This window comes from Oreochromis aureus, linkage group 20 (assembly GCF_013358895.1).
Source record: "Oreochromis aureus strain Israel breed Guangdong linkage group 20, ZZ_aureus, whole genome shotgun sequence".
Classification (NCBI taxonomy): Eukaryota; Metazoa; Chordata; class Actinopteri; order Cichliformes; family Cichlidae; genus Oreochromis; species Oreochromis aureus.
The window spans coordinates 23,726,488-23,749,971 of NC_052961.1; the positions used below are offsets into that span (position 1 = coordinate 23,726,488).

Consider the following 23,484-nt stretch of genomic DNA (forward strand, 5'->3'; position numbering starts at 1 on the left):
CCACACTGAGCTTGCCTCCAGAGCGCAGGGTTAGACAATAACATATCTGTTACGCTCTTTATGTTAAATGCCCTTTTGGTGGTAAACATTGTTGTATTTTTTTATGTCATGATGATTTATTAACTCACCAAATGTTTGGTTCAAATTAGCGGTAGAATGTGGACTCAAAGTCTTCCTCATTTATACCTGTGTAAACCACTCAACACTCCAACACTACCTACTTCTTGCTAAATATAGTATGTATAACAAATTATATTTTAACTGACATAACAAATGTAGCTGTAAACTCAAAGTACTGCAGGATTGCACGTGCTTGTAGTTTGTTGTTTGTAATGGATGCACAGAAAATAATTCGATTCATGGATTTCAGTAAGGCAAGCAAAATGTATATGTATATAGGTATATGTATAGGTGAAAACCCAAACATACTCAAGATCATTTTAGTGAATGACGGGATTACTGAACACAAAAAACAGTGTATGCACAACTTCTCATCAATGCCACCAAGTTGATCCAGGCTGGGCATGCCTATATGAACTGTTGCCTCAGCCTTCTATGTCCATAAGAGCGCTATCTCTGAGTTGAATGGTCATGAGGTGCTCCAACATGGACCCTTCTTGCTGCCAGAGTAACACAGACATTTCTAAACTAGGAGTATATCCAGACTTCCTTGGCTAGGATTTAGTCCCAGTATGTCTCCAATTGAACGTGCCGGGGAAATCCTGGGTTGACGTGTTCATCAGATGCCACCATCAATGACCACTGCACTGCAGCTGCAGGCTGCACCCAAATCTGTTGTTGAGCAATTGAGCAACAGCAGATCTAGATACTTGTTCAGTCCATACACAGATGGGAGACTGCTTGCATCATGCCCAGAGGAGGGTATACCTCATATTAAACATCTTGTTTATGCCTATATTACAATGTTGTTCCATAACATCTGTTTAAAACACAAGTAGTATACATAAATTTCCCATTTATAGAATTATATTTATTTACAGTTTCCCAATGTTCTACTTCATAAACAGCAATGAAAAGAGAAGTTTTGGCTCTTTTTGTTTTGTTGTTGTTGTTGGAGTGAGCAGCCTCACAATCAGTTAAACATTTTTCTTATAAAGCTGATTTTCTGATTTATTGTCCACTGACGTGGTATAGAGAGAGAAAAGGTTTTAAAAAATGCATAATTGTCAAAAAAATACATATAAACTATATTAAGCCTTAGATGCCATCTATAATGTATAACTATGATTGATCATTAGAATGTTGGTCTGTATTTATGGGTTGGTTATTGGAGACTGAACACACAATTTCAGTATACTTGCCCATTATTTAGAACTCCTTGTGTTGCTGCCTTTGCACAATCAATACATGCAAACTTAATGAATAAGAAATTAAACTGAGTCTGTGGCTATTATAGGATTTTTAAAAACTCATGAACTGTGTCTTGCGCTCGGCTGTTTCCAGAACGGGACAGTTCTCGGATTGCCAATAAGGGTGTTGCTGCTTGAGTTGCTCCATAAAATGTGGTTCTATTATCAGGTCCATTAAGTATACCTCTGTGTAATGACACTCCACTTGCCGACGTTTCTCTCTCGACCCTTCTCCTAATAACCCCTTTTACATTTCATTTTCGTTATTTAGCGGGCGGCACTTATCCTCAGCCACTTTACATTTTGCCAGTGATCAAATTAATGGAGTCAAAAGGCCTGGGAAGCAGGTACATGTCATACGGGCAAAGCAGTGGGACTAATTGTAGTTTCAGGGGAGGCAAGATGGGACCTAAAGTGATCCATGCTGCGCAAAAATGTATCAGAGCAAGGCTCACATATCCTCGCTTATGGTTTGTTGTCAAAGTTGATTGTAGTCTTGAAGGTCTCGAGTGTCCTTATGTAAGAAATCAGTCATAGGTATGGGCGCAGAAGGGGATGATGCAGTTTAACACCAGGCCTGTAGTACGAGGAATGAAGGCTGATAGAAAAATTTGTTGGTGTCGTGACTCAAAGATATATGTGCCAATCATAGTACTCTGCAAAAGCCACAGACACAAAATGTGAATACGCTCTAAAAGATCAAGCTATGAATAATTTACAAAACATTTTTTACAGAAAGTGCATTATTCACAAAAAAGTAAATTAAAATAAATAATTGATGTGAACCCCTGATGTTTCCGATGTTTTATAATATCATATATGCCAGGAATCACTATGGCAGCATTTAAACGCAGAATGGTTTCATTTGGAGGCATTGTATTGTGTTTGTAATAATGTTACTGTCCTTGGATGTGACACATGCAGCGAAATTTGTTGTCTCTCAAGCAATCACTTCTGTAATTCCAAACATATAGTATATATAATATACCACCTAATTTAATTGATCCACACCAAACAGGGTTTGAAGTTGAATGAAAGAAAGTTGCATCGCACACATACTCAATTAATTTAAGTATATAAAGTATAAAACTGATTACTTAAGAGATAAAAATACCATAAGAAGTTAAAATGCTTTAAAACAATATAAAATGCTATGACAAAAAGACCTAAATGCCTTAAAAGTGACAGTTTAAAAGCACATTGTGCAGAGTGCTGTTACTGTGCATCTAGTGACTTAGAGCTATTGTCTGTAACAAGATTATAGAAGCACGTTCTTTAGATAACAGACAGTTGCATCGCTTCCACATGGAAACTTCTGATTAGGTTCTGATTAAGGGACTTGCAATCATCTTCGTTCGAATTTTACACGACCAGAAATCCTAACCTTGGCTGAATGCAGTTCTTTTTTACGCAAAATCTTCTTTTTTTTGTATTGCTGTTTAAATTTAGAAAAGAATCACTTATTACATCTTTGAAATTCTTGGTTCAAATGTGCAACTATGACCAGGAACACAGAGGATATTTGTCATCCTTAGTTGTCCCATTCATCTCAGATTTTATTTTTTCAGTGTGAGTTGGAGCTGGAGTCTCAGAGTATGAAGTGTGATTTATGCATGGCACTTGGTACTGGAACTGCACGAGATGGGGTAAAGCAGTTCCCCTCACCCCCGCCCTCCCCCTTTGCCCCGAGGATGCATGAAATTAAGCAGAATGACTCTACTCATCCGACTATAAATGACGCTCCATATGCTCCACCTAGACACCCGCATTCAGTGTGCCAAAAGTCACAATTTTGGATTTTAGTTTTTAGTTTTAATGTGAAAAATTGAAGTGTGACATTTGTCTGTTGTGGCTTGTTTTAAAAGGGAGCGAAATCCTCTCACTGCTGCTGGTGCTTTGGAAGCACTTTAAAAAATTTTACCCCGAGTCAAATTGCGAGGAAAAAAACAACAAAAAAAACCAAAAAACAATCGTCTGTGATGTTGTTTTTCATTTTGGCGTTTTTCGTCTTCGTCACAACGACAGGGAGGAGTACTTTAAAGCACCATTCAATGAATATTAAATGAGTACTCCTCTCGCCTTTACTCGTCAATCCTGTCAACACAGAGGAGGTTCAACAGACGACTTCAAAGACAAATTTCATTACACAATCAGTGCCTTGTCTCTACTCATCTGATGGACCGCACCTATCTCTGTGATGCTTATTACTGTCAGTAATTTGGCTCTGCAGTTATCTCAATAACAAATGAAACCGCAGCCTCCCGTGGTGATGTTAAATCAGTTTAGCATTTCACACATAACAATTTCTGCAGTCATGTAGCTGTTCAAAGCCGATGCACCAGTATGAGACCCAATTCCAGCAAGCATGTGACCCTTCTCTCTGTGCTGAAGTAACACTTTTATTTTGGCTTAAATGCAGATTCACTGTTAAAGCTGTGCAGCGATTCACAATCGCACTAATTTGGGCAACGTTGTGGTGCGGGCCTGCTAAAGCTCTCTTCCTTTTCTGCAAATTGCAGTTCTGCTGCGTGAAGAGGTGGCCCAGCTCCAGGAAGAGGTGCACCTGCTGCGGCAGATGAAGGACATGTTGAGTAAGGACCTGGAGGAGACCCAGGGAGGTTGCTCGGCTGACGTGCTCTCTGCCACTGAACTCCGCGTGCAGCTGGCGCAGAAGGAACAGGAGCTGGATCGAGCCAAGGAGGCTCTGCAAGGTAAGGACTGTCAGGAAGCAAGAAACTGTGTGTGCTGTTTTAAACACAGACTTTTTTTTTTTTATTTAAGAAGAAATGTGGAAAATTCTTGTTATTAATTTGATTTCTTTACAACATTTTCTGATCGGTAGTAGCAACCAGTTTTAATAATACAGGTAGGTAACATTTAGCTCAGGAGTTTGCTCACTGCGTGAAGACAAGCACCTCCTGACCGTTTCATCCAGTGACATGCTTTTTCCTACAAGAACAATTAAATTATATTTCTATGAACAAAAAAAGGGTGAAAGAAAACAAATACTAAATGGAAAGGTGTAGGTCTTAACCTTTAAATTGATCTTGTTTTTCATTAAAAATTGGAACATGGACATCATCACTTACAGTCTGATTTCATGGCACTATTCCACTGATGCTCTAGAAGAATTTTTCATCTCAGGCTGACAGATCATGTGCTCCTTGTCCTCAACCCGTCTTCTTCGTTTTCATGTAGTCTTTTTTTCATGTCAACTTCAATGAGCAAACTTGTTTTTCACTTGTTTCACTTATTATAAGCACAGGGGAAACAATATTCAGAACCTCTGTTATGTCAGCCTGAGCGCATTGTCACTTTTTTCATCATTCCTATGGAAACTCTTTAAAAAACTGTGCCTGTTTTGGCTTCCTCATGATCTGTTTCTGAAGTCCAACTTTCTCCTGCTTTCTTAGCAGTGCAGGCTTCTCTCTTACAACATCTCTCATCACCACTTGCTCAGCTTCACGTGGATATAAACTATAAAAATGTTTCCTTGTATAGAAGAATGTGGGCTGGACAGTAATGCAGATGGCTGATTGTAAGGAGATTGCACAAGCCTCTTGGTTCGAAATGATTCTGATTTACTAACATGTGCACAGTGGAAAGAAGAAAATATGCTGGTGTGCATATTTCATAAACTGAATGGTAGCTTTGCATATGCACTTGTTTTTTGTGCAGGATAAGAATGTTCCCGTGTGTGTATTACTCAATAAGCACCACTGAGTTTCTGTAATATTTTGGTTCCTGTTGTAATTTGAATATTTTACTTTTTCCAGTGCTCCCCTGTCTTTGATCCCTCTGTGTTTGTGTCTTCACCTCACAGTTTGTTTTACTAATTACTTTTCTTAGTGTTTGTGTCATACTTCTTACTTCCTGTCTGTTTCTTTCCCTGATTCCCTGAGTGTTTTCACCTGCTAATTGCTTCCTCCTCTGTTTCACCCTCGTCTGTGTCCTGTTCCCTAATTAGCGCTCTGTGTACATATAGTCCTGTGCGTCGCGTCTCTGTTTGCCAGTTGGTCGGGCTTCCCGTTTGTGGTCCTGTGATTAACCTTCTGCTTTTTGTTGTTTTGTATTTTCATTTGTGTCTGTGTGTGTCTCTTTGGACTCTGTTCATCCTTTTGGAATTTTTTTTTGTCGTTGATATTCTACACTTGGGTCCTTTCCTTACCGCTACTCCTGAAAAAAAAAATGTGCAGAACAAGTGTAGGTTCAGGTAGATTTGTCCTGTTGGGGGAAAATGTGACACACAATTAAAAAAAAAAGTGGCACATTTCCCTCTTCCTTGGTCAAAGCATTCAATTTAGTATCCTGTTGCTTTAAATCTCTTGTTTGCTGCTCCCGCTCCTGCTGAGAGAAAACCTGTGCAGCCTTTTGCTCCATAGGGCTTTTCTTTTCTATTCATCATAATGTTAACATAAGTGTCTGTATCAGTGTGGTTGATGCAGCCCATTAGTTGCATTATGGTCCATTAGCATGTGTTATGCTAGAGAGATGGAGTGATATCTTGGGGTGAGAGGAGACGCAGATGCTTGGACTATTTAAAAAGGAAAAAGAAAAAGCTCTCCACGCTTTTGGCAAATCGAGCTGCTCTTCTCCTACTGTGCAGCATGACACAAATACAGCTCAACATAATGTAGAAGATTCAAGAAGGTGATTTTAAAATAAATAACGTTGCTAAAGTGTCTGTAATAGCTAGCTTCACATAGATCTTTCATCTCCCTGAAGTCTCGTTTTGGCTCGGTCATATATCTAACTAAAACATGAGGGCAGGCCATTAAATAAAATAGGCCTTTTTAACTTTTTATCTAGGGATGAATTGGGAATATACACACTAGTAACAAAATAAAGTTGGAAAGCATTGGGCCAACGTGTGCCATCAAAACAGCGTACTGGTGCCTTGGGATTGATTGTCCAAGCCTTTAGGACACTGCTGGAGGGATGGACCCGCCAGCCTTCTAAGACATTGTGTAATGTGGTGCTTTGATGGTCCTATAGAGCGCTGTTGAACATGTTGGTCAAAAGATGATCTTTGTATCAAACCATTCATTGAGCCATTATGTCCTGTGAACGAGGGCGTTACATCCTGGAAAAAAATGTTGTCATTAGGAAGGATGTGCTTCATCACATAATGAAGGTGGTCACTGACAACTTGCTACTGATTTGCAGTGCGGGCAGACGCCTTTTTTTAAAATTTATTTTCCTTTAATTTGCTACGTGTCTTTGCTTACATGCTGCTTTCTCAGAGAGTCTGCAGTTAGTAAAGAAATGAACACTGCCAGGCAGTGTAGAGTGGATTGCAGGGCATCAAGCAGAGATGTCATCAATGTGGCAGTGAATCATTTTTTTCAAAGAATTATCGCCCATGGAATGAGGCAGAACACAAAAACTACCATTTGGTATCAGACAAAAGCATGACATGCTGTCAGGGGATTTTGTTGCTGCGACATTTCACTTGACACTTGCAGCCTACGCTTTTTGGAAGAATTGAACGAAAACAAAATGGACTCGGGCAGAGTAGAATGGAGCACACATCAAATAAATACTTATCTCTTCTTCAGCGGGATGTTGGCTGTCTGAACATAGTGCACACAGGCTCATACAGTCATTTGTATGACTCAGGCCTGTTAATGAAGGCCAAAGCCTACCAGCCCCAGCAGGCACTGACGGTAATCGGCAGCTAATGAAAGCTTTATAAAAGCGGACTTTGGTTGGCTTACGAGGGCCAGAAACGTTAAGCGGGGTGGATCTAGTCTACAATTAAGCTGGGGTATGTGGGAGGACAAGAGGAAATTGGGTGTTGTCATATTCAAGTTTCGTTCTGCTGGGGTAGGTTCACAAGGCAAATTGAAGTGACTGTGAACTTGAGTATGAAGTCATTCCTGTTGCTATTTTTCTTTTTGTGCTTTCCCTCCCCCTCTGGAAGGCATTTCCTATGAGGAACAGAAGGACAAGCTGATATTCAGTCAGAGCTCTTGGCCAGTTAGATGACCCTCAGCCACTCTTTCTACTTGGATTGGGTTTGGATTTCTACTGTCAAGGTTAAGCTTAAACCTTTCCTTTTTGATAAAGATTATAGGTAGGGATAAATCAGGTGACCCTGAATCCCCCCCATAGTTACACTGCAATAGGCCTAGGCTGCTGGGCCCTTTGTATCATGAGTGTTACTTCTTTTGTCACCTGTTTTCAGTTACTATGCATTTAAATGCAAGTTATTATTTATCTGTGGCTCTTCCACAGCGTGGCTTTTGTCCCATCTTCCTCCCCTCACCCCCAACTGGCTGTCCCTCCCAGAGCCTGGTTATGCCACAGGAGTTTTTCATTCCCACTGTCGCCAATAGCTTGCTCATATGGGGTAGTGTGACTGTTGGGGTTTTCTCTCTATTATTGTAGGGTCTTTGCTTTTTACAATATAAAGCTCCTTAAGTCAGCTGTTGTTGTGATTTGGCACAATCTAAATAACATTGACTTGAAAATTGAATGAGATTTGCATTCACATGTAAAAGAAGCAAAACTGTTTACATGTTATTGTTATTTTCCCACTGGCCTGGTCTTTACAGCACAAGTTAGTTTCAGCTCTTTTGTAAGTCTGCAGTTGTCACTCTCAATCTTCATGCACTGAGACTGCTGCACACTCCAAACGTATCATTTTTTAAGACAGCTGTGAAAGGCCAGCAACTGCATTTCCTAGCTTTTCCTTTTTGTGCTGTTTGCTTGGGGTGGGTAGCAGCTAGTGAATGTTGGCTTTGGCCTCAGCAATATTTACAGTTGTTTCTAAGTAGAAAGTAGAAACACATCTTTCATCCCTCTTTTGTTGTTTTTGTTCCTTTTCCAACTTCTGCTTTGCAATGCATTCAAGTTTCCTGCTGCCAGTGTTGGCACATGGTACTGGATCACACTGATGACGATGTTTTCGTGTGTATAAATATCTTAATAGGCTGATACCGTTACGAGAAAGCATGAACAGAAAATTAGTAATAAGAAAATAGACAAAATATTTCTAAAAGTAAAAAAACAAAATTATCAGAAAAATTTATGCTTTGAAGGTCTTTCAAAGTTTTTTCTTTAGACTGCAGTGGCAGGATTTTAAAAAACTATATCTACAGCAGAAGAACATCTGAAATCATGTCCTTAGGAAACATGAAAACATCCAGCAAAGGTCTTACACAGGACCCGAAAGGAGGCATGTCAAGAAGACATGATGAAGGAAAAGACTGACACTATAGACTGACACTATCAGTCATGGATTGGCCTCCCCAAGAATTGCTCAGACCTCAACATTATTGAGGTCTGGACTCTGGAGAAAAAGGCAAAAACCTCCAAAGAAGAGCTTTGAATGTCCTTGAAGAAACCTGGAGAACGATTCCTGAAGACTACTTAAAAAAAATTACAAGAAGGTTTGGCTAAGAGTGTTCAGACTGTGCTTAAGAATGAAGATAGTCATACAAAATATCAACTTTCAAGCTCATTATAATTGTACAAACTCTGCTTTTTCCTTGCATACTACAGTCCCGATCAAAAGTTTATGACCCCTTGGAAAAATGGGAAAAATCATATTTTGCATGGTTGGATCTTAACAAGTAAAGCTCCAACATGCAACAAGAAGAAATGGAAGTGAGACAAAACATTCTTTTGAGCATGCAATTTATTGAAAACAGCGCTTAAAATGAAACAGGCTGTTATCAAAAGTTTAAGACCACACCTCCAAAAAACCCGTAAACACCCCAAAACAGAAATCAAAGTTCCAAACATGAACTCAGTAATGAGTATATTTCCACATATGATTGCTCATGTTTCAGTATTTCCAGTTTCCAAGGAAAAATTAAAATTAATGAGGGTGGCTCATGTACAAGTAGTTTCAGTTTTCATTATGTTTATAGAGTACATCTCATCTCTGCCTGAAAAACTACTGCAAAAAGGCTCTGGGTCTTATTATGCAGTGCATGAAGGCACAAGTTTTTAAACAGTAGCAGCTCTGAATGGTCAGACTCATTGTTGGCATGAGGACCCACCCAGAGCTAAAGATCTTAAATTCAATGAATTGTCCAAATAGAGGCACGCAATCAGTTTTTTTTTTCTCTGTTTCTTTTAAATCAGGCTTTTAAGCAACCAAACAAGCGCTTTGTTTGAAGATACTGAGTCCATTAGTATCACCATGTGCTTGACTTTGATGCCTTTCTTTACGGCTTGGAATTTAGTAGATTTAAAACACTTAGGTGTAACTCAAGTGTTAATCGTGGGCAAAGGGGCCCACTTTTAAAATGTTGTCTCCTGTCAGGTATTGGCTTTTTCCAATGATCACATCAGCAATTATTTGCAAGTCTTTTCTATGCTAGGTACAAGGAAATAAAAATGTTTACATATAAGAAAAAAATTAAAAGTTTTTGAAGTTTCACTCTTTCCATTTTACTTTTATTCAAAGGGTTTGTAACACAGCTAAAAAAAAAAGAGAGACTTGAGATGTCGGACTTGGAAATAGTTGTTTTAGAGCGTCTGATCATAAAAAAAGAAGATAGGCCAAATGTTCTTAAGAATACCTCATTAACTACAGCAATTTCCGTATGCTGCCAATTGATTGGAGCTGAGATGTTGACTCTATTTGATTTCCCCCAGTTTTCACAAGGCTGGCATATTGTGAGGATCCCACCAGATGCTCCTGCAGAGTGCTTTTCCCAGAAGAATAAGAGCCCTGGGGTTTTTTTATTGAAGTGCTACCAACAATTATCGTGAAGCAGAGAAGCTTTGTCTTTTTTTCCCCTGTTTTTTTTTTAGTTCTTCTTTGTTTTAGTGTGGTTTTGTTTTGGATGAAGAAGCAAGCAGCTGAAGTGATGAAGTAGCGTGAAAGAGATGCATCGTTTCTTCCTTTGCTCTTTGCCACTTGAGATAATACCTGTTTACTTTGGGAATGGATCACTGAAGCTATGTTGCAACTCCTACCTCGGTTCAGATGGTTTGCGGCTAAATTGCATGCAGATTTTCTTGTGCCTATGAATACGAAATAAAGAAGAGGTGAACGCTACTTTTCAGTGCGTTTGCACTCCAGTTATTCTTCATTTTCCTCTCCGCCGTCTCTTCCTTTATCTCCCTCTCTGCCTTTGTTTGGTGTGATGTCCACATCGTTTAAATGTTAAGGCCTGAGTTCGCTTCCACTGTGAACCGGGCTTTGGTGTGTGAATGCTATAATTGTAATCGAGGGTAATTGCCAACCTTTTACAATTGCAGGTTTTGTTATGATGTCCGTGGGCACTCAGTCCAACCCAAGAGCTGCATTTCATGCCCCCTACACAAATGACAATGACCTGATTCATTTTTACCAATCATAAAGCGGTGTTGCAAAGAGAAACTAAGCCCCAGCTTGGCGAATGCAACCAGGAAGTTCTCAAAAGGTGTTTATACGTTTATGCAACTCTCATTTCTCATCAAAGTTTTGTTTAATGAAGTTTCAAAGTGGAGTTGGCCCTCACTGCTGTTTTTAATTAGCTATTTTCACTTTGGCTATTACTATCACTGAGGGACTTCAAGTCAAGCCAGAGCTCATATGAAAGCAGTAGACAGCTATGTATCATCAAAGCACAGTCTGCCTGCTCTGTTTAGTGTCATTTCACGCTACACTGTACTTAGCTTAGCTCTGTCCTTGACTACAAGGCCTCTTTCCTCGTTAGGTGTTAAACCACCAGTGCACACATAGAAGAGCACACACACTCTCGGCACCACTGAATCTCTTCAGGTTTCTTGACCCGATGACCTTTAAGCAAAAAAGGTTTTTCTTAACTAAGAGCTAGTGGGACAGTCAGAGCTTTTGTGACATATTTCCTCAAACGCACCTACACCTTTACAACTTTTTATCCAGATAGTTTTGTTTAGCTTGCACTTAAAGGTCCTGGGTGTGCCCCTTTAGTGAGGATTTATGCTTAAGTGGGAAATCTACACCATAGCTATGTTGTAACCGCAAGCCACACTGAAAACGTGTGATGTAACCTATGGCATAACTCGGTGTGCACTGGTGTAACTGCACATCGCCTTGACACAGTCATCGATTATCGATTCCTCCTGTGCATTTCTAGCTGTTTTTTTGCTGCAGTTTTTGAATTTATCAGCAGTTATTGTCTCAATAATGTTGATATATGTACTCAAAAATGTCAGCAAATTCCCAGGGGGAGGTTGCTGAAACTGTTGGAATGGATATGAAGGAATCCCAGCATGTAATGCACCAGTACTAGCATAAATGCCCACATAAATGATGTCAGCCACAAAATCTATGTGATTGGGTGAATAAAGGTTGTAGTAAAAAGCGCACTGAGTGTTCAGTTATAGTAGAAAAGAGCTCTATAAGTACAAGAGTACTCATAGAGGTCCATTGTGTTATTTAGATGTATCTTAGCAATCTGTCAATCCTGTGTCATATATCTAAATTCTTTCATGTTTGTTTCATGGGGAACAGTTAAACTGTTAGAGCCTGTGTCTCTCTGTCTGTGACGACAGCATCATAAACCCAGGAATACTGTTGCTTGAGTGGGAAGTCAATTAGCTCAGCATGAAAGGAAATGCGCTCAAAAACCCCTGAGGTCACAAGTTTAAGTCATCAGTGAAGTATATTTTTTTTGCTCATTCTTTCTCCTGAGAATGTTCTTTTCATTTTATTCCAATCAGTAAACATTAGAAAGCAATTCTTGAATACAAAGCTTCTCTTGGTAGAAGATCTAGCAAAGAGACAGCCTCCAAGAAGCACCTCAAACCAGTTGAACGTCCAATTTGGAACTTTTTTTTTTCACCCCAAACATCAGCAAAAAACCCACATCAACAGTTAGTCGGTGTTGAAATGTTTGCTGCATGCTGAAATCTTTTTCCACAGTAACATTAGACTGCTTTCATTTTGAATCCACCGACGACAGATTTCTCTGCCCTGGTGCTTAAATAGCTTGTATGTCTGATCTGTTTTCATTAGCTATCTTACAAAGGTCAGATGTCTTCTCCGCAAAGATGTCTGATCCCACGGTAACATGCCTTACTTTACAGCGAGGATTGTTAAATAATGCCAGTGATATCAACGCCACACAGCCCATGAGTTTGTTTTTACTGAGGAATTGAGGAGGTGAGTGCACTGTGCTGCTCTGAGGCTCCTACATCATTATTCAGCTGGCAGATTTAAAATCCCAAACCGTGAACAATGGACTCCCTCCAATGAGCCGATGTCTCTTTTGTTCTCTCCCAAAATAATTATGTTAAGAGCTGACTAAAAGCCTGTCCCTTCTCTTTAGAGCTGAAGTTATATGCAGTCGTGTCAGTGGGAAGTGGGCTCCTGTTAATGTAGCGATCGTCATTTACAGAGGAGCGCGTGTTTGTGTTTTAGCTAAAAATGCTATCCAAGGAACTTGAGTTTAACAGTCACAGCACAATTACGATTTGAAATTTACTGATGCCCATTTTTTTTTAAAAAGTGCTGTAGATTCAGTGTATTTTTCGCAGACTTCCATCACTCAGAAGTCTTCCTCAGTAGGAAAGGTGATTGTTAAGGGTGAGCTGGCAACACATAGAAAGGAAATGTTATTTGTCTGTAATCCTGGCTTAAATCTTGTTATATGTGAGCCACCATAGATGGGGCACGGCAGATAATGAGGGATGTTATTTAACCAGAAGGATGCAGTGAGTGGGATGTGAAAAACACACCACAGTAATAGGTACAAACTGTGTGAACCAGCAACAACAACACGGCTGAGGTTGTTTTTTTCCCTCTTTTATAATCAAGGGTGATAAAGTCTTGCTGCATCTAGGATTAACAAGAAAATATTCGCCCTTAATGTGTAATATTCATATAGCTTTGAATTACAAACAGCTCACCTGGCTCCACCAGGGGGTACAAACTATACCTCCCAAGATTCATAAAGCTCACCCATTAACTTGTTATATATTGTTTGATTGTTGCAACAAATGCCACATTATCTTGTCGCTGCGCTAAGCAAAGAGGCTGCTTTTTAAATCTTGCAGGTGAAAGAAGTATCAATTTTTGTCCTATTTAACTATCCACAAGAAAGCAAATATACATAGTTTGGAAAATGTGAAAATATTCCGTTCTTCCGAATGAGGGGGGGGGGGGTTAAACTGGTATGTATTACACAGCCAGGCAGTGCTCATTATGATAATTTGAATGAATTGTTGTCAACATGCTAGAAACCCCAAATGTTTTCATCCTCAAAAACGGGTTGCACTCCTAATAAGGTTAATAACCTGCTCTTAGCTATTTTTAATACTGGCACAAGCTCCCTGAGGAGTCCAGTGTTTCTGTCTAGCAACCAGTGAGTTGGCTCACTCATTAAGTCCTTCAGTAGCATCACAGAGGAGCCCGGCAGACAAAAGCTTTTAGCACACTCTAGTAGTAGATGTTCACATTGAACTACTTGAAATTGCAAGGACTCGGGTATCAGAAGAGCCTTTGTGCCGTGAGTTTTAAAAATATATATATTATGTAGAAAGGGGTGTTATAATCAGGTGTTTGTGATTTTCCACATTGGGTTGGACTTTTTAAGGGGAATGTTTTGCAGATGTCCTGATTCGCTTCTTTTCTGCTTATACAGGCTGACATTTCTTTTTGCACGAATACAGTTTTCTCACAAAGGCAAACATTTCTTTTCATTTTAGGCAAACAATTGCAAGCAAGTGTTAAACATTTGTAAAATGCAGTGTGGGCCAAAGAAAAAAATCTTTCTTCAGTACGAAGGATTTAGGTGCCTTTTAAATACAAAAAAAAAAAAAATGTTATTCTTGGCAACAAGTTGCTTTGTTGGTGTTATGAGCATAGCTAGACTGAAGGTTTAGGCTTGAATTGCTAAAAGAAGGCTGTGTAGTAGTGTTCATAGTGGGCCTGTAGCAGCGTCTAAACCACTACCCCAGGAAAGCAGCAAAAAACAAGAGGGAAGATAATGCAATGCATCAGACTAACAATGTAAGGTACTGCTGGGTATATTTAAGTCTGGGGATGTTTTGTTACTCTGGAGTCAGACACCTGTACTGAATCTACTGCACTTTGACAGGTTCAGAGACATGCTCTCTGACTTGCATTTTTTGTGTGCAGGGGTTCATACTACTGCAGGATAATGACCACACATTTCAAAGCCTTGAAAGGACTACTTGATCACCAAAGAAAGCCAGGGAGTGTTGGCTTTCTGTCCACAGATGCCTAACCACAACCCAGCTGAACATTTATGGGGGGCACTTGAAGACTGAGAATGCAAAATGGGCTGGAATAACAAGGGTTAGCAGGTTTAGCATGTCCTTGCTACTTAGATGGACAGTAGGCATACTAAGATATTGAGAAATCAATGTAGAAGATGAACTTTTAACTCAAACTGATGAACTAATTTTTCCTGAGTGATATTAGATTCAAATTATCTGCTATTCAAGTACATTCGCAGCAGTCAGCGAATAAGACAGATGCTTGCACAGATGTGTATCATTTCTTTATGAAAAGTCTCTTAAACTGCTTCCTTCCCGTGTCATCCTCCTCCTCCACCTCCACGCACATTAGCTTCAATTCTGTATGGTTCCCAGGTGGTTCTCTGGTTGTTTCAGCTGGTAATAATTCTTGGAGGCTTGGACTGAGCAACAGAGTATGTTAGTCATTAATATGTCTGTCAGCAGGAGTGCTTCCCCATCTCTCCTACATTCGTGCGCGTAACGTAACAGTTTGAGCCCCCGGAGCACAATTGGACGTTAAAAGTGTTTATAGGTAGGTCAGAAGTGGTAACGAACAGTGCTAATATGATTTGCAAGTGTGAATGGACCCGTTCAAAGAGTCACAGTGAGTGCTTTCTTGCATCCAGCACCAGGAGGGTCGCTGTTGCCAAACGATCACAGGTGCAGGATGTGAGGCAGCAGAAGTGTTTTTGGCTCGTCTCAAAGACGGCTTTGATTTCACTTCCTGAGGCAGGTGCTGGAAGGTTTCCTGTTTCTCTTGGTCAGTGAGGGATGTTTTTTGTCTTCATTCGCCAGCTAATGTGGTCTGCGTATCCCTTTGGCTTGGGGATTCCTCTGGTAAGAACAAGTGAAAGGGAGAGATATGAAAGGATGACGAGGGCGGTTGAAAAAAAAACAGAGGGTGAATCTGTCCTTCAATTCCGCTTGCCCGAGCATGTTCGCCAGACACAACTTGTGAATGTCACGCAGTTAACCAAGCCGTGATATAAGTTCATTACTGACACACAGCTGGTTCTGAAGGGGAGGAAAAAAACAGGGCGGAAAAAGGCAGGTGAACACATGATGAGAAGTACTGTGCTTTTAGGAAAAACAGTTTGATGTGAAGAAGACAAAAGTAGAAAGATGCAGTATGAATAAATAATATATAAATAAATGATGTACTGTCAGTTTCGAATGATAGCTGGAGGGAACCTCGACTTTAAACACGTCTGAAAAACAATCTTGCATAAGGAGAAAAGATCAAGAGGAAGCAGGAGAACAGGCAGATGCAGAAGAGCAAAAAATGTTTGTCTTTGAGAAAATTAGAGCTTGTCTGAATAACCACTGTGAACCATATTCTTTATCATGATGCGTGGGTGAGCTGCCAGAGGATTAGAAAGAGTGTGTGGCAGAGAGAGACGGGGGGAGATGAAAAAAAAGGGACTCAGTCTCTAACAAAGCCAGCAACAGAGTGCAGACTGACATAAGGGTTCATGCTTGATCCACCTCTCTATCAACGTATAGTCAGCGGCAACAGCAGGTGTTTTTATTGTTATTTGCTTCATCCGTATGCATAAGGTAAGAAACGTGTACAGTGTGGACAGCACAGCCGATTATAGAAGGAAAAGATTTGTTAGTTAGATTAAGGAAGACTCCTTAATGAAGATCACCTCTTAATGTGCAACACTCTTCATGGCTGTGTCAAAACATTAAGTACAGCATTAGACCTTAAAGTCTTTTAAGTCAAGCTTGTCTGCAATCCCAGCACCAGCCCATATCAGCTGAAAGTTCAGATAATAGGCTCATTATGGGATGTTAAATAGCTTTAGCCTGTCTATATTTGCTACACATCTGGAAGCCTCTTTGCAACCCACATTTACCCCAGCTCCTACTTTATCATGTTGTCTGCTCTTGATCACCCCCAGTTTTCACTACATGCACGTTGGTAGGATGGGGGAGCTCCACGAACATAGACATAAAGCCACTTATAACTTACTGCAGATAAAATAGTAATAATCCTCTGAACTCTTATTGTTTGTCACTGAAGTGCAGTCATTTACATTGTAGATTATGAATAAATAGAAGTATGTAAATCTTCAAGTTATTTGACCCTCCGCAAACTCTGTCTTCCAGCCATGAAGTCGGACCGTAAGCGTCTGAAAGCAGAGAAGGCAGACCTGGTGAATCAGATGCAGCAGCTTTATGCCACATTGGAGAGCCGAGAGGAGCAGCTCCGTGACTTCATACGCAACTATGAGCAGCACAGAAAAGTACGGCACCCGTTTTCTAACAGTATAGAGGCACACACATCCATACAGACCCTCTTTTTCTTGTTTTTTTGTTGTTGTTTTTTTGTAGTGCATTCTCTAATCTGCTTAATTAAAAAGACGGTTGGTAACAAAAAAGGATGTTAACAGTTTAAAAAAAAATGTTTTTGTGGTATTTAGATTTAGATGTTGGTGCGTATGTGGTGCCACAAGAATATGTCATAGTAAGCCCAAGTACCTGACATGTAGAAGCACTTTTTTTAATTCCTGTCATCTCAGGGTAAAAAAAATCAAATTAAATATTAAAAGCCCTAACAAGGCAGCACAGAAAGAGCCACTGCCTTTCTGTTTGAATCATTCTGTTTAGTCGTGCTTGATGTGTGAACCAATCCATCAGGATCTGTGTGTCTACTAGGAGAGCGAGGATGCAGTAAAGGCGCTGGCCAAAGAGAAAGACCTCCTGGAGAGAGAAAAGTGGGACCTGCGGCGGCAGACCAAGGAAGCCACGGAGCACACGGGGATGCTGCGGTCCCAGCTTGATCTCAAGGAGAACCGCATCAAGGAGCTGGAGGCTGAACTTGCCATGGTGAGAGAGAAAGGCAAATGAGGGAACTTGACAGGCAGGTAGTGAGTCAGCACTGCGATGTTGGCTTTTTATAGGCTCCATTTTCTGGAATCAGATATTTAGGAACATTTCTAATGCTAGAGTTCCTATTTTTTTTCTAAGATAACAATGTTGATAAAGTGTACAAAGAGAAAAGACTGACTAGTCGAAGAAACAAAGATACTGCACAAATATTTTGAGTCCTGGTTCAGGGATATACAGTAAATCTGTTTGGTCACTCTGCACTGTTTTACTAAACTGCATCTAATCGAAACACGGAAAGCCTTTTGAATGTACAGCATAGCCGTCATTCATGTCTCCAACCCCCCCCCCACCAGATGAGTAACTGTGTCAATCAGAGAATGGAGTTCCGGGTGTTTGAGCGCCTTGTGGACAGGGACTACTCTCCTAGGGTCATGGCGGTAAGACAGGCCCCAAGATTTAAATCTTTCCACTCCTGCCCCCTGTGGAGTTTTCTCCTATTTGTGACCTGTTTGTTGCTTTGGAAAGCCTCTTCCTGCTCCTCAGATGCACGTTTTTCATTTAGTTTTTTAGTTGTTGTTTTTTTTTAAACTAACCCTCAGCCCACCCTGACTGATCCCAGTAATCCTAACATCAGTGGTCCCACAGATTCCCACTGTAATCGATCGGAATGTGTTTCGGGTCTAATTGAACGTTGAAATGCTTGGGGGAGGCAACAAAAACATCAATAGTCTGACAACTAATGATTACGTTGAAGGTTTGGGATTGTATTCTGTTTTGCATGACAGAGACTGTGATTGATAACCGTTTGACTGCTGGTAGACGGAGATGATTGCAGTGGAGCTGATTGTGCTGGTGATTTGCAGCCCGCTGCCGCTTGGCATGATGATACGATTCGCACAATAAGCAATAAAAAAAACAAAAAGAACATGTCAAGGATAATCAGAAAACATGCACACAAAGAAAAAGGTTTTTTTGACACAAAATAAACATGCACAAACACAATGTCCAAGGCTCCAGTACAACTCATTGTTATTCCTGCAGAAAAGCAGCGACAGAGCAAATATGTTCATTAAAGTTATAGAAAAGCTTAATTGTTTTCAATGTCTCCATTTTTTATTTTATTTTTTTGCACCCCAACAACACCCCCAGCTTACACCGCCGTGGATACAAACAACCAGCACCTCCTCCAGATATTCTGTCAGAGCTCTCAGGAGTGGTAGCGAAAGATTTCACAAACAAAAGGAGAACAAGAATATAACTGCATTTTTAATGAGACAAGAGCCACATAACGAGCCCAGGGGAGAACTCACATATCTGCATGCGCTTAGAGACTTGTAGTAGAAATCTGAGCACAACATGTATATGTACACACACACACGGAAAAAAACATAGAGATGTACCAGCCCACTCAAAAAGTGAGTTTGATGACGTGAAGAATTTTGATTGCGGCTCACTGTGCTCTCTGACTGATGACTTCTTTCCGTCTGCCTCTCAAGGCGAAACAGTCGCTAGCCACCCTGACCAAGGATGTGCCCAAGCGCCACTCGCTGGCCATGCCCACGGAGGCGGTTGTCAACGGAAACAACCAGGAGTGGGTGATGCAGGCCGATCTCCCTCTGACTGCTGCCATCCGACAGAGTCAGCAGACCCTCTATGTGCACACGGGGCATCCCGCTGACAGGCAAGGTAAGCCAGCAAGGAGCACCAATAACACCTTCATCCTGCACATGAGCTGACTGACATGAGGCATCTGACCATCATCTACCCTTTGCATGCTCATGTGAACCTGCTTCACACACATTCACTCCTACCATCTGCTTATTATGACCACATTGTTGCCCGACGATGACGTTCCAGTTGTGACGTGTCATGCGCTTTCTGTATGAGTTCAAGTGCAGATTTCTTGTTTTTGGGGGGGCTTTACAGCTTCTATCTGTCTTTGCTGCAAACAAATGTTTTCTCTGCACTTGACAGCGATGGCAGCTGAGGATCAGCTGTTTGTTAAGTTTGAGGTTTGCTTTAGTTTTATGGAATTCAAACAGTAACTTGGCCCCGTTTTTTAATTTCATTTACATTTTTTCATTTCTTGTTCGTACCTAATTTTTCTTGGCCCCTTTTTTTACTTTTCAGCTCCCTCACAACATTTTCCGCAGTATCGTTTTGATTTGAGTTACACACACCTCACGAGATAGAGAAGAAACAGCGTCTCCTGTCACAGCTCCCGCTCTGCGCTGAGACATTCATGGCTGAGACGCATTGCAGAGCTAGATTTTAAAAAATTCAAAGCAAATGTCTTTTCTTGTTTAGCTCACTCACTTTGAATTGTGTCACCGCTAGAAAACAGTGGTGTGTTTTTAGCAAAGCGGCCAGCACAGTGCCGAAAACCCTTCTGCAAAACGAGATGGTCTGGTAAATTCAGCTGGCACTCAGTGCTCGTCCTCATGTGTTTCAGTGCAGATGTCTGCACGAAGGACTGCAATGATATGCGTTATCTAAGCAAAATATGTAGGCCAAATAGCATGTAAAAAAAGAAAATAGGGAAGGTTTTTTTGGGGGGCTTGTAATATAGAAATTCTATCATTATGGGAGTTGTAGAAGAAACGTGAGCCATCAGCTTGAGAAGCTCTGCTGAATTTAAAAGCAAGAAAAAAGCAATGAAAAGAAGGGAAGTGTAGCAGTGTCACCTCCTGCTACCCTAAAATAGAAAGCTCTGCACAAATTAGCCTCATAGCCACCAGAGTTGGAGTCCATCTCAGTCCTTTCAGAGGTTGCTTTTAAAGGGCAGTTATGGCTTTCACATAGGTTGCTGACTAATTGGGGACAGAAGCAAACATCCCCCTCCCCCCAAATAAAAAAAAAAAACAGGAAAAATGTGTGAACAGTCACGAACCCTAAATTGCTATGCAATTGGTTGCACTGTATGTATCAGTCTCACCGCTGCACGCACACACACTCTCTCAAACCTCTGTGAAGCTGTTTTCACTGTTGCTTAGCAACTGCAGCTGATTGCAAATAATTTCAGGCTTTTTGGTTACAGACTTTTTTTTTCTTTTTTCTTTTTCAAAAATACATTTTTATTTAAGGGCATCGTGGCGTTATTGAGAAGAAAACAGATTTTTTTTTGTCCCTGTTCTCTACTTCTGGTACACCCAAACACCCAAGAAAGAAACAAGCCTCTTCTCTTTTCCCTCTCGCCCCGTTTAGTGGCTGCCGTGCGGGTGAGCCCGTGCCACTCGCGCCAGCCCTCCATCATCTCCGACGCCTCTGCGCTGGAGGGAGACCGGTCGTCCACGCCCAGCGACATCAACTCGCCGCGCCATCGGACTCACTCCCTCTGCAATGTAAGAGCTGCCCACCACCGCACCCTCCCAAGTAGTCGCCTCACTGTAGTAACTGTTGACTTGCCCTTTGCTGCCCGGCTGCTGTCGTTTCCTTCCACCATCGTTCTGGCTGAATCCATGTCTCCCCCCCCCCCACCACCACGCAGTCTGTTGTGCACTCGCTCGCAGCAGTGACTTGAATTTATGTGAAAACCAGCTGTGGTTGTTTGAATAAGTGCATGCCTTGGCACCATGTCAAGTGTCACTTCCCCTCTGTGTTGTGATCTTTATCTTGTGGTCTTTATCGCTCACTCTGCACCCTTACTTCACCGACTTCTCTGGTCTCTCATCTCTCTCCCATCTCTTCATCTCCTCCTTCTCTCTCCTTCTCTTTCTTCTTTCAGTCCCTAGAAGATCTGGAGGAGGCGAAGCGTAAGAAGAAGAAAGAAAAGATGGGGCTGGGGTCTCTGTCGCGCGTCTTCGCCCGAGGAAAGCAACGCAAGTCCCTCGACCCCGGTTTGTTTGATGGTACTTCAACACCTGATTATTACATAGAGGAGGATGCAGACTGGTAAAGCACACACGTCCGAGTGAACCACCTGGAGAGCCTTTTTTTGGCAGTTATCAGAGGACAACGTTGTATTGCCTGAGCGCATGCGTGAGAGAATGTGCGTGCGCGTCTGTGTGTGTGTGTGTGTGTGTGATGAAAGCGTGTACAGATAAAATAATGTGTGTACATTTTATGTAGTCTCACATGCACGCATGCTTTGGTTTGTATGGGAGCGAGAGTGTGCGCGTGCTTGTGCCACCCATGGTCAACGGCCATGTCAGGAGCCGGAGGCGCGTCTTGCTTCGCTGAAGTGTAAAGCTAAAGAGCAAATTGCACCTGTATGTATGTATGTATATGTACAGCCCTGTAAATAGCGTGGAGAGTGTAATGCAGCAGCAGTGTGGACATGTCATGTTGTATCTGCCCTCCAAAACAGCTGTGTTATCTGATCTTTGAATTGTTCTCTACATTTTTACTTTTTTTTTTTTAAATTGTTTTCACTCAACTGGAAACTTGAAGGACTGCTGTACTTGTAAATAACAGTTGATGTGCACTCTGTGCGTGTAAATGTCTCCTTGTCCTGAATGCCTTTTTGTTATTTTTGACACGTACTCCCCGCCGTCCCTCCTCCCTCCCACTGCCTCTTAACTTTATCTCCTCCCTGTTTATTGTCCTGCCTGGTCCATCCCCTCCTTCCACACTGCCATGATGAGAACAGTTTCCTGTAGGCAGCATGCAGACTCCTGAAATTCACCGCCGGTTCGGTTGTCGGGTGCACATCCCTCAACCGCCGAAAAAAAAAAAAGTCTGTGCAGAGGCAATCCTTGATGTTTGCTTAGAGAGACTTCAAAGAAGCTGCTATGAGAGGAATTAGCTTTCTATGCAGAACAGTTTGTTCCCCTGCATTTTGAAGCCAAACAGGAAATGTGAGAAATGTGTTTTCTATCTCCTCAGATAGAAGGTACATGTGTGACATGCATGCACGTAGTCCCGGTCCCTAAATGCATGCTCGGCTACCCCACTACAAAGAAAAGTCTCTTCCCTGGTTATGTTTCCACAGAGGTGATAAACTGTTTGCTTTTCTTTTTAATTTAAAAAGAGAGGTTAGTTACTGATTTCATGTTCATTCATGATTTTGCCCCATTTCAAATTAATTGATAAGATTTGTAAACTTGACCCTTTGCTGTTCAAGGAGCGCTCAGCTGAATGCTTAAGATCGTAACATCCTGAACTGCGCACAGTTTAGTTTTAATCTGCACCTGCAGGGCTTTTTGTTACATTTGAAATATTAAAGGCCAGCAAAGAAAGAAAACTGAACATTACACTTTGAATTTTTAAATGATTATTCCACACTATTTGCAAGGCTTTGTGCCTTTTTATCTCTCTTTGTTTTTTAGGATCTAAGCTGCTTGTATTCATTGGTGTATGAATACTGGGAGCAGGATTATTCTGGGAAAAGTTAAAATAAGAAAGCTATCATCACAAAATACATAGCATAAACACCAATTATTCTTGCGTTGCAGGTGTTCAACTGACAGTCAAAATATTTCTAGACCTCTGGAATTAAGGGCGACTTAAGAGATGAGCAGAACCTCAATTAAGAGGTGCAGACGTTACATGAACTACAGTTGAAGGTTAAAAATCAGGATTTAAGCATCCCAATCAAGCAAAGGCGTACCTTCTCCCATGACCCCATGACCTCAGCAAAAATTCCAATGTAGAGTTCATGCCATAGGTGGGGAAAGAAAAAAATAAAGCAATTAACTTTGGACTAAAGGTTAATGGCATTAATCCAAGCAAAAGAATTTCCACAGACATCACGCTACTTCCGATCTTTCATTGGATTGAGTCGGAGTCTGCACTGCCACGCCCCAGGAAATATTTTCTCTCCCTGATATTAAACTAACACTGGGTATTTGTTGGCCTCGCCTGAGACGCTAGAGTGCCAGGTTACGGCGGAGATGCATTTAACCGTGGCGCGTCCACGTAAGCAGTGAGGAAATCGTCCTTTACATTTGAGTTCACAGTTATTGAATTTGCAGGTAAATCAGTAAGGTAATTCAGAGATAAGTCACTATGAATCAAATTGTATGTACAGGAACGTCTCATGTTAAAAAAATTCACTGAACAGTCAGTTAAATGTATAAAATCTATGCTATTTGATCTTTTTTGTTTCATTCAGCTAATTTTTATGATCCTCTGCTGATGGGGAAACAACATA

The 23,484-nt window shown here is 41.1% G+C and overlaps 1 protein-coding gene across 5 annotated transcripts in view; it reads left to right on the forward strand.

The window, feature by feature from the left end:
- Nucleotides 1–23,426, forward strand: part of LOC116309699 (kazrin) — a 176,980-nt gene extending 153,554 nt beyond the window's left edge. For 3 of the 5 annotated variants that reach the window (XM_039604458.1, XM_039604457.1, XM_039604460.1), the window contains 7 exons: nt 3,890–4,081; nt 16,671–16,807; nt 17,220–17,390; nt 17,747–17,830; nt 18,890–19,079; nt 20,598–20,734; nt 21,118–23,426. In XM_039604458.1, the coding sequence (XP_039460392.1) occupies nt 3,890–4,081; nt 16,671–16,807; nt 17,220–17,390; nt 17,747–17,830; nt 18,890–19,079; nt 20,598–20,734; nt 21,118–21,288 (1,082 nt within the window). In that variant the 3' untranslated portion in view covers nt 21,289–23,426. The remainder of the gene's footprint in view (nt 1–3,889; nt 4,082–16,670; nt 16,808–17,219; nt 17,391–17,746; nt 17,831–18,889; nt 19,080–20,597; nt 20,735–21,117) is intronic. The other 2 variants (XM_039604459.1, XM_031726367.2) reach the window with 2 other exon arrangements.
- Nucleotides 23,427–23,484: the final 58 nt, after the last annotated feature.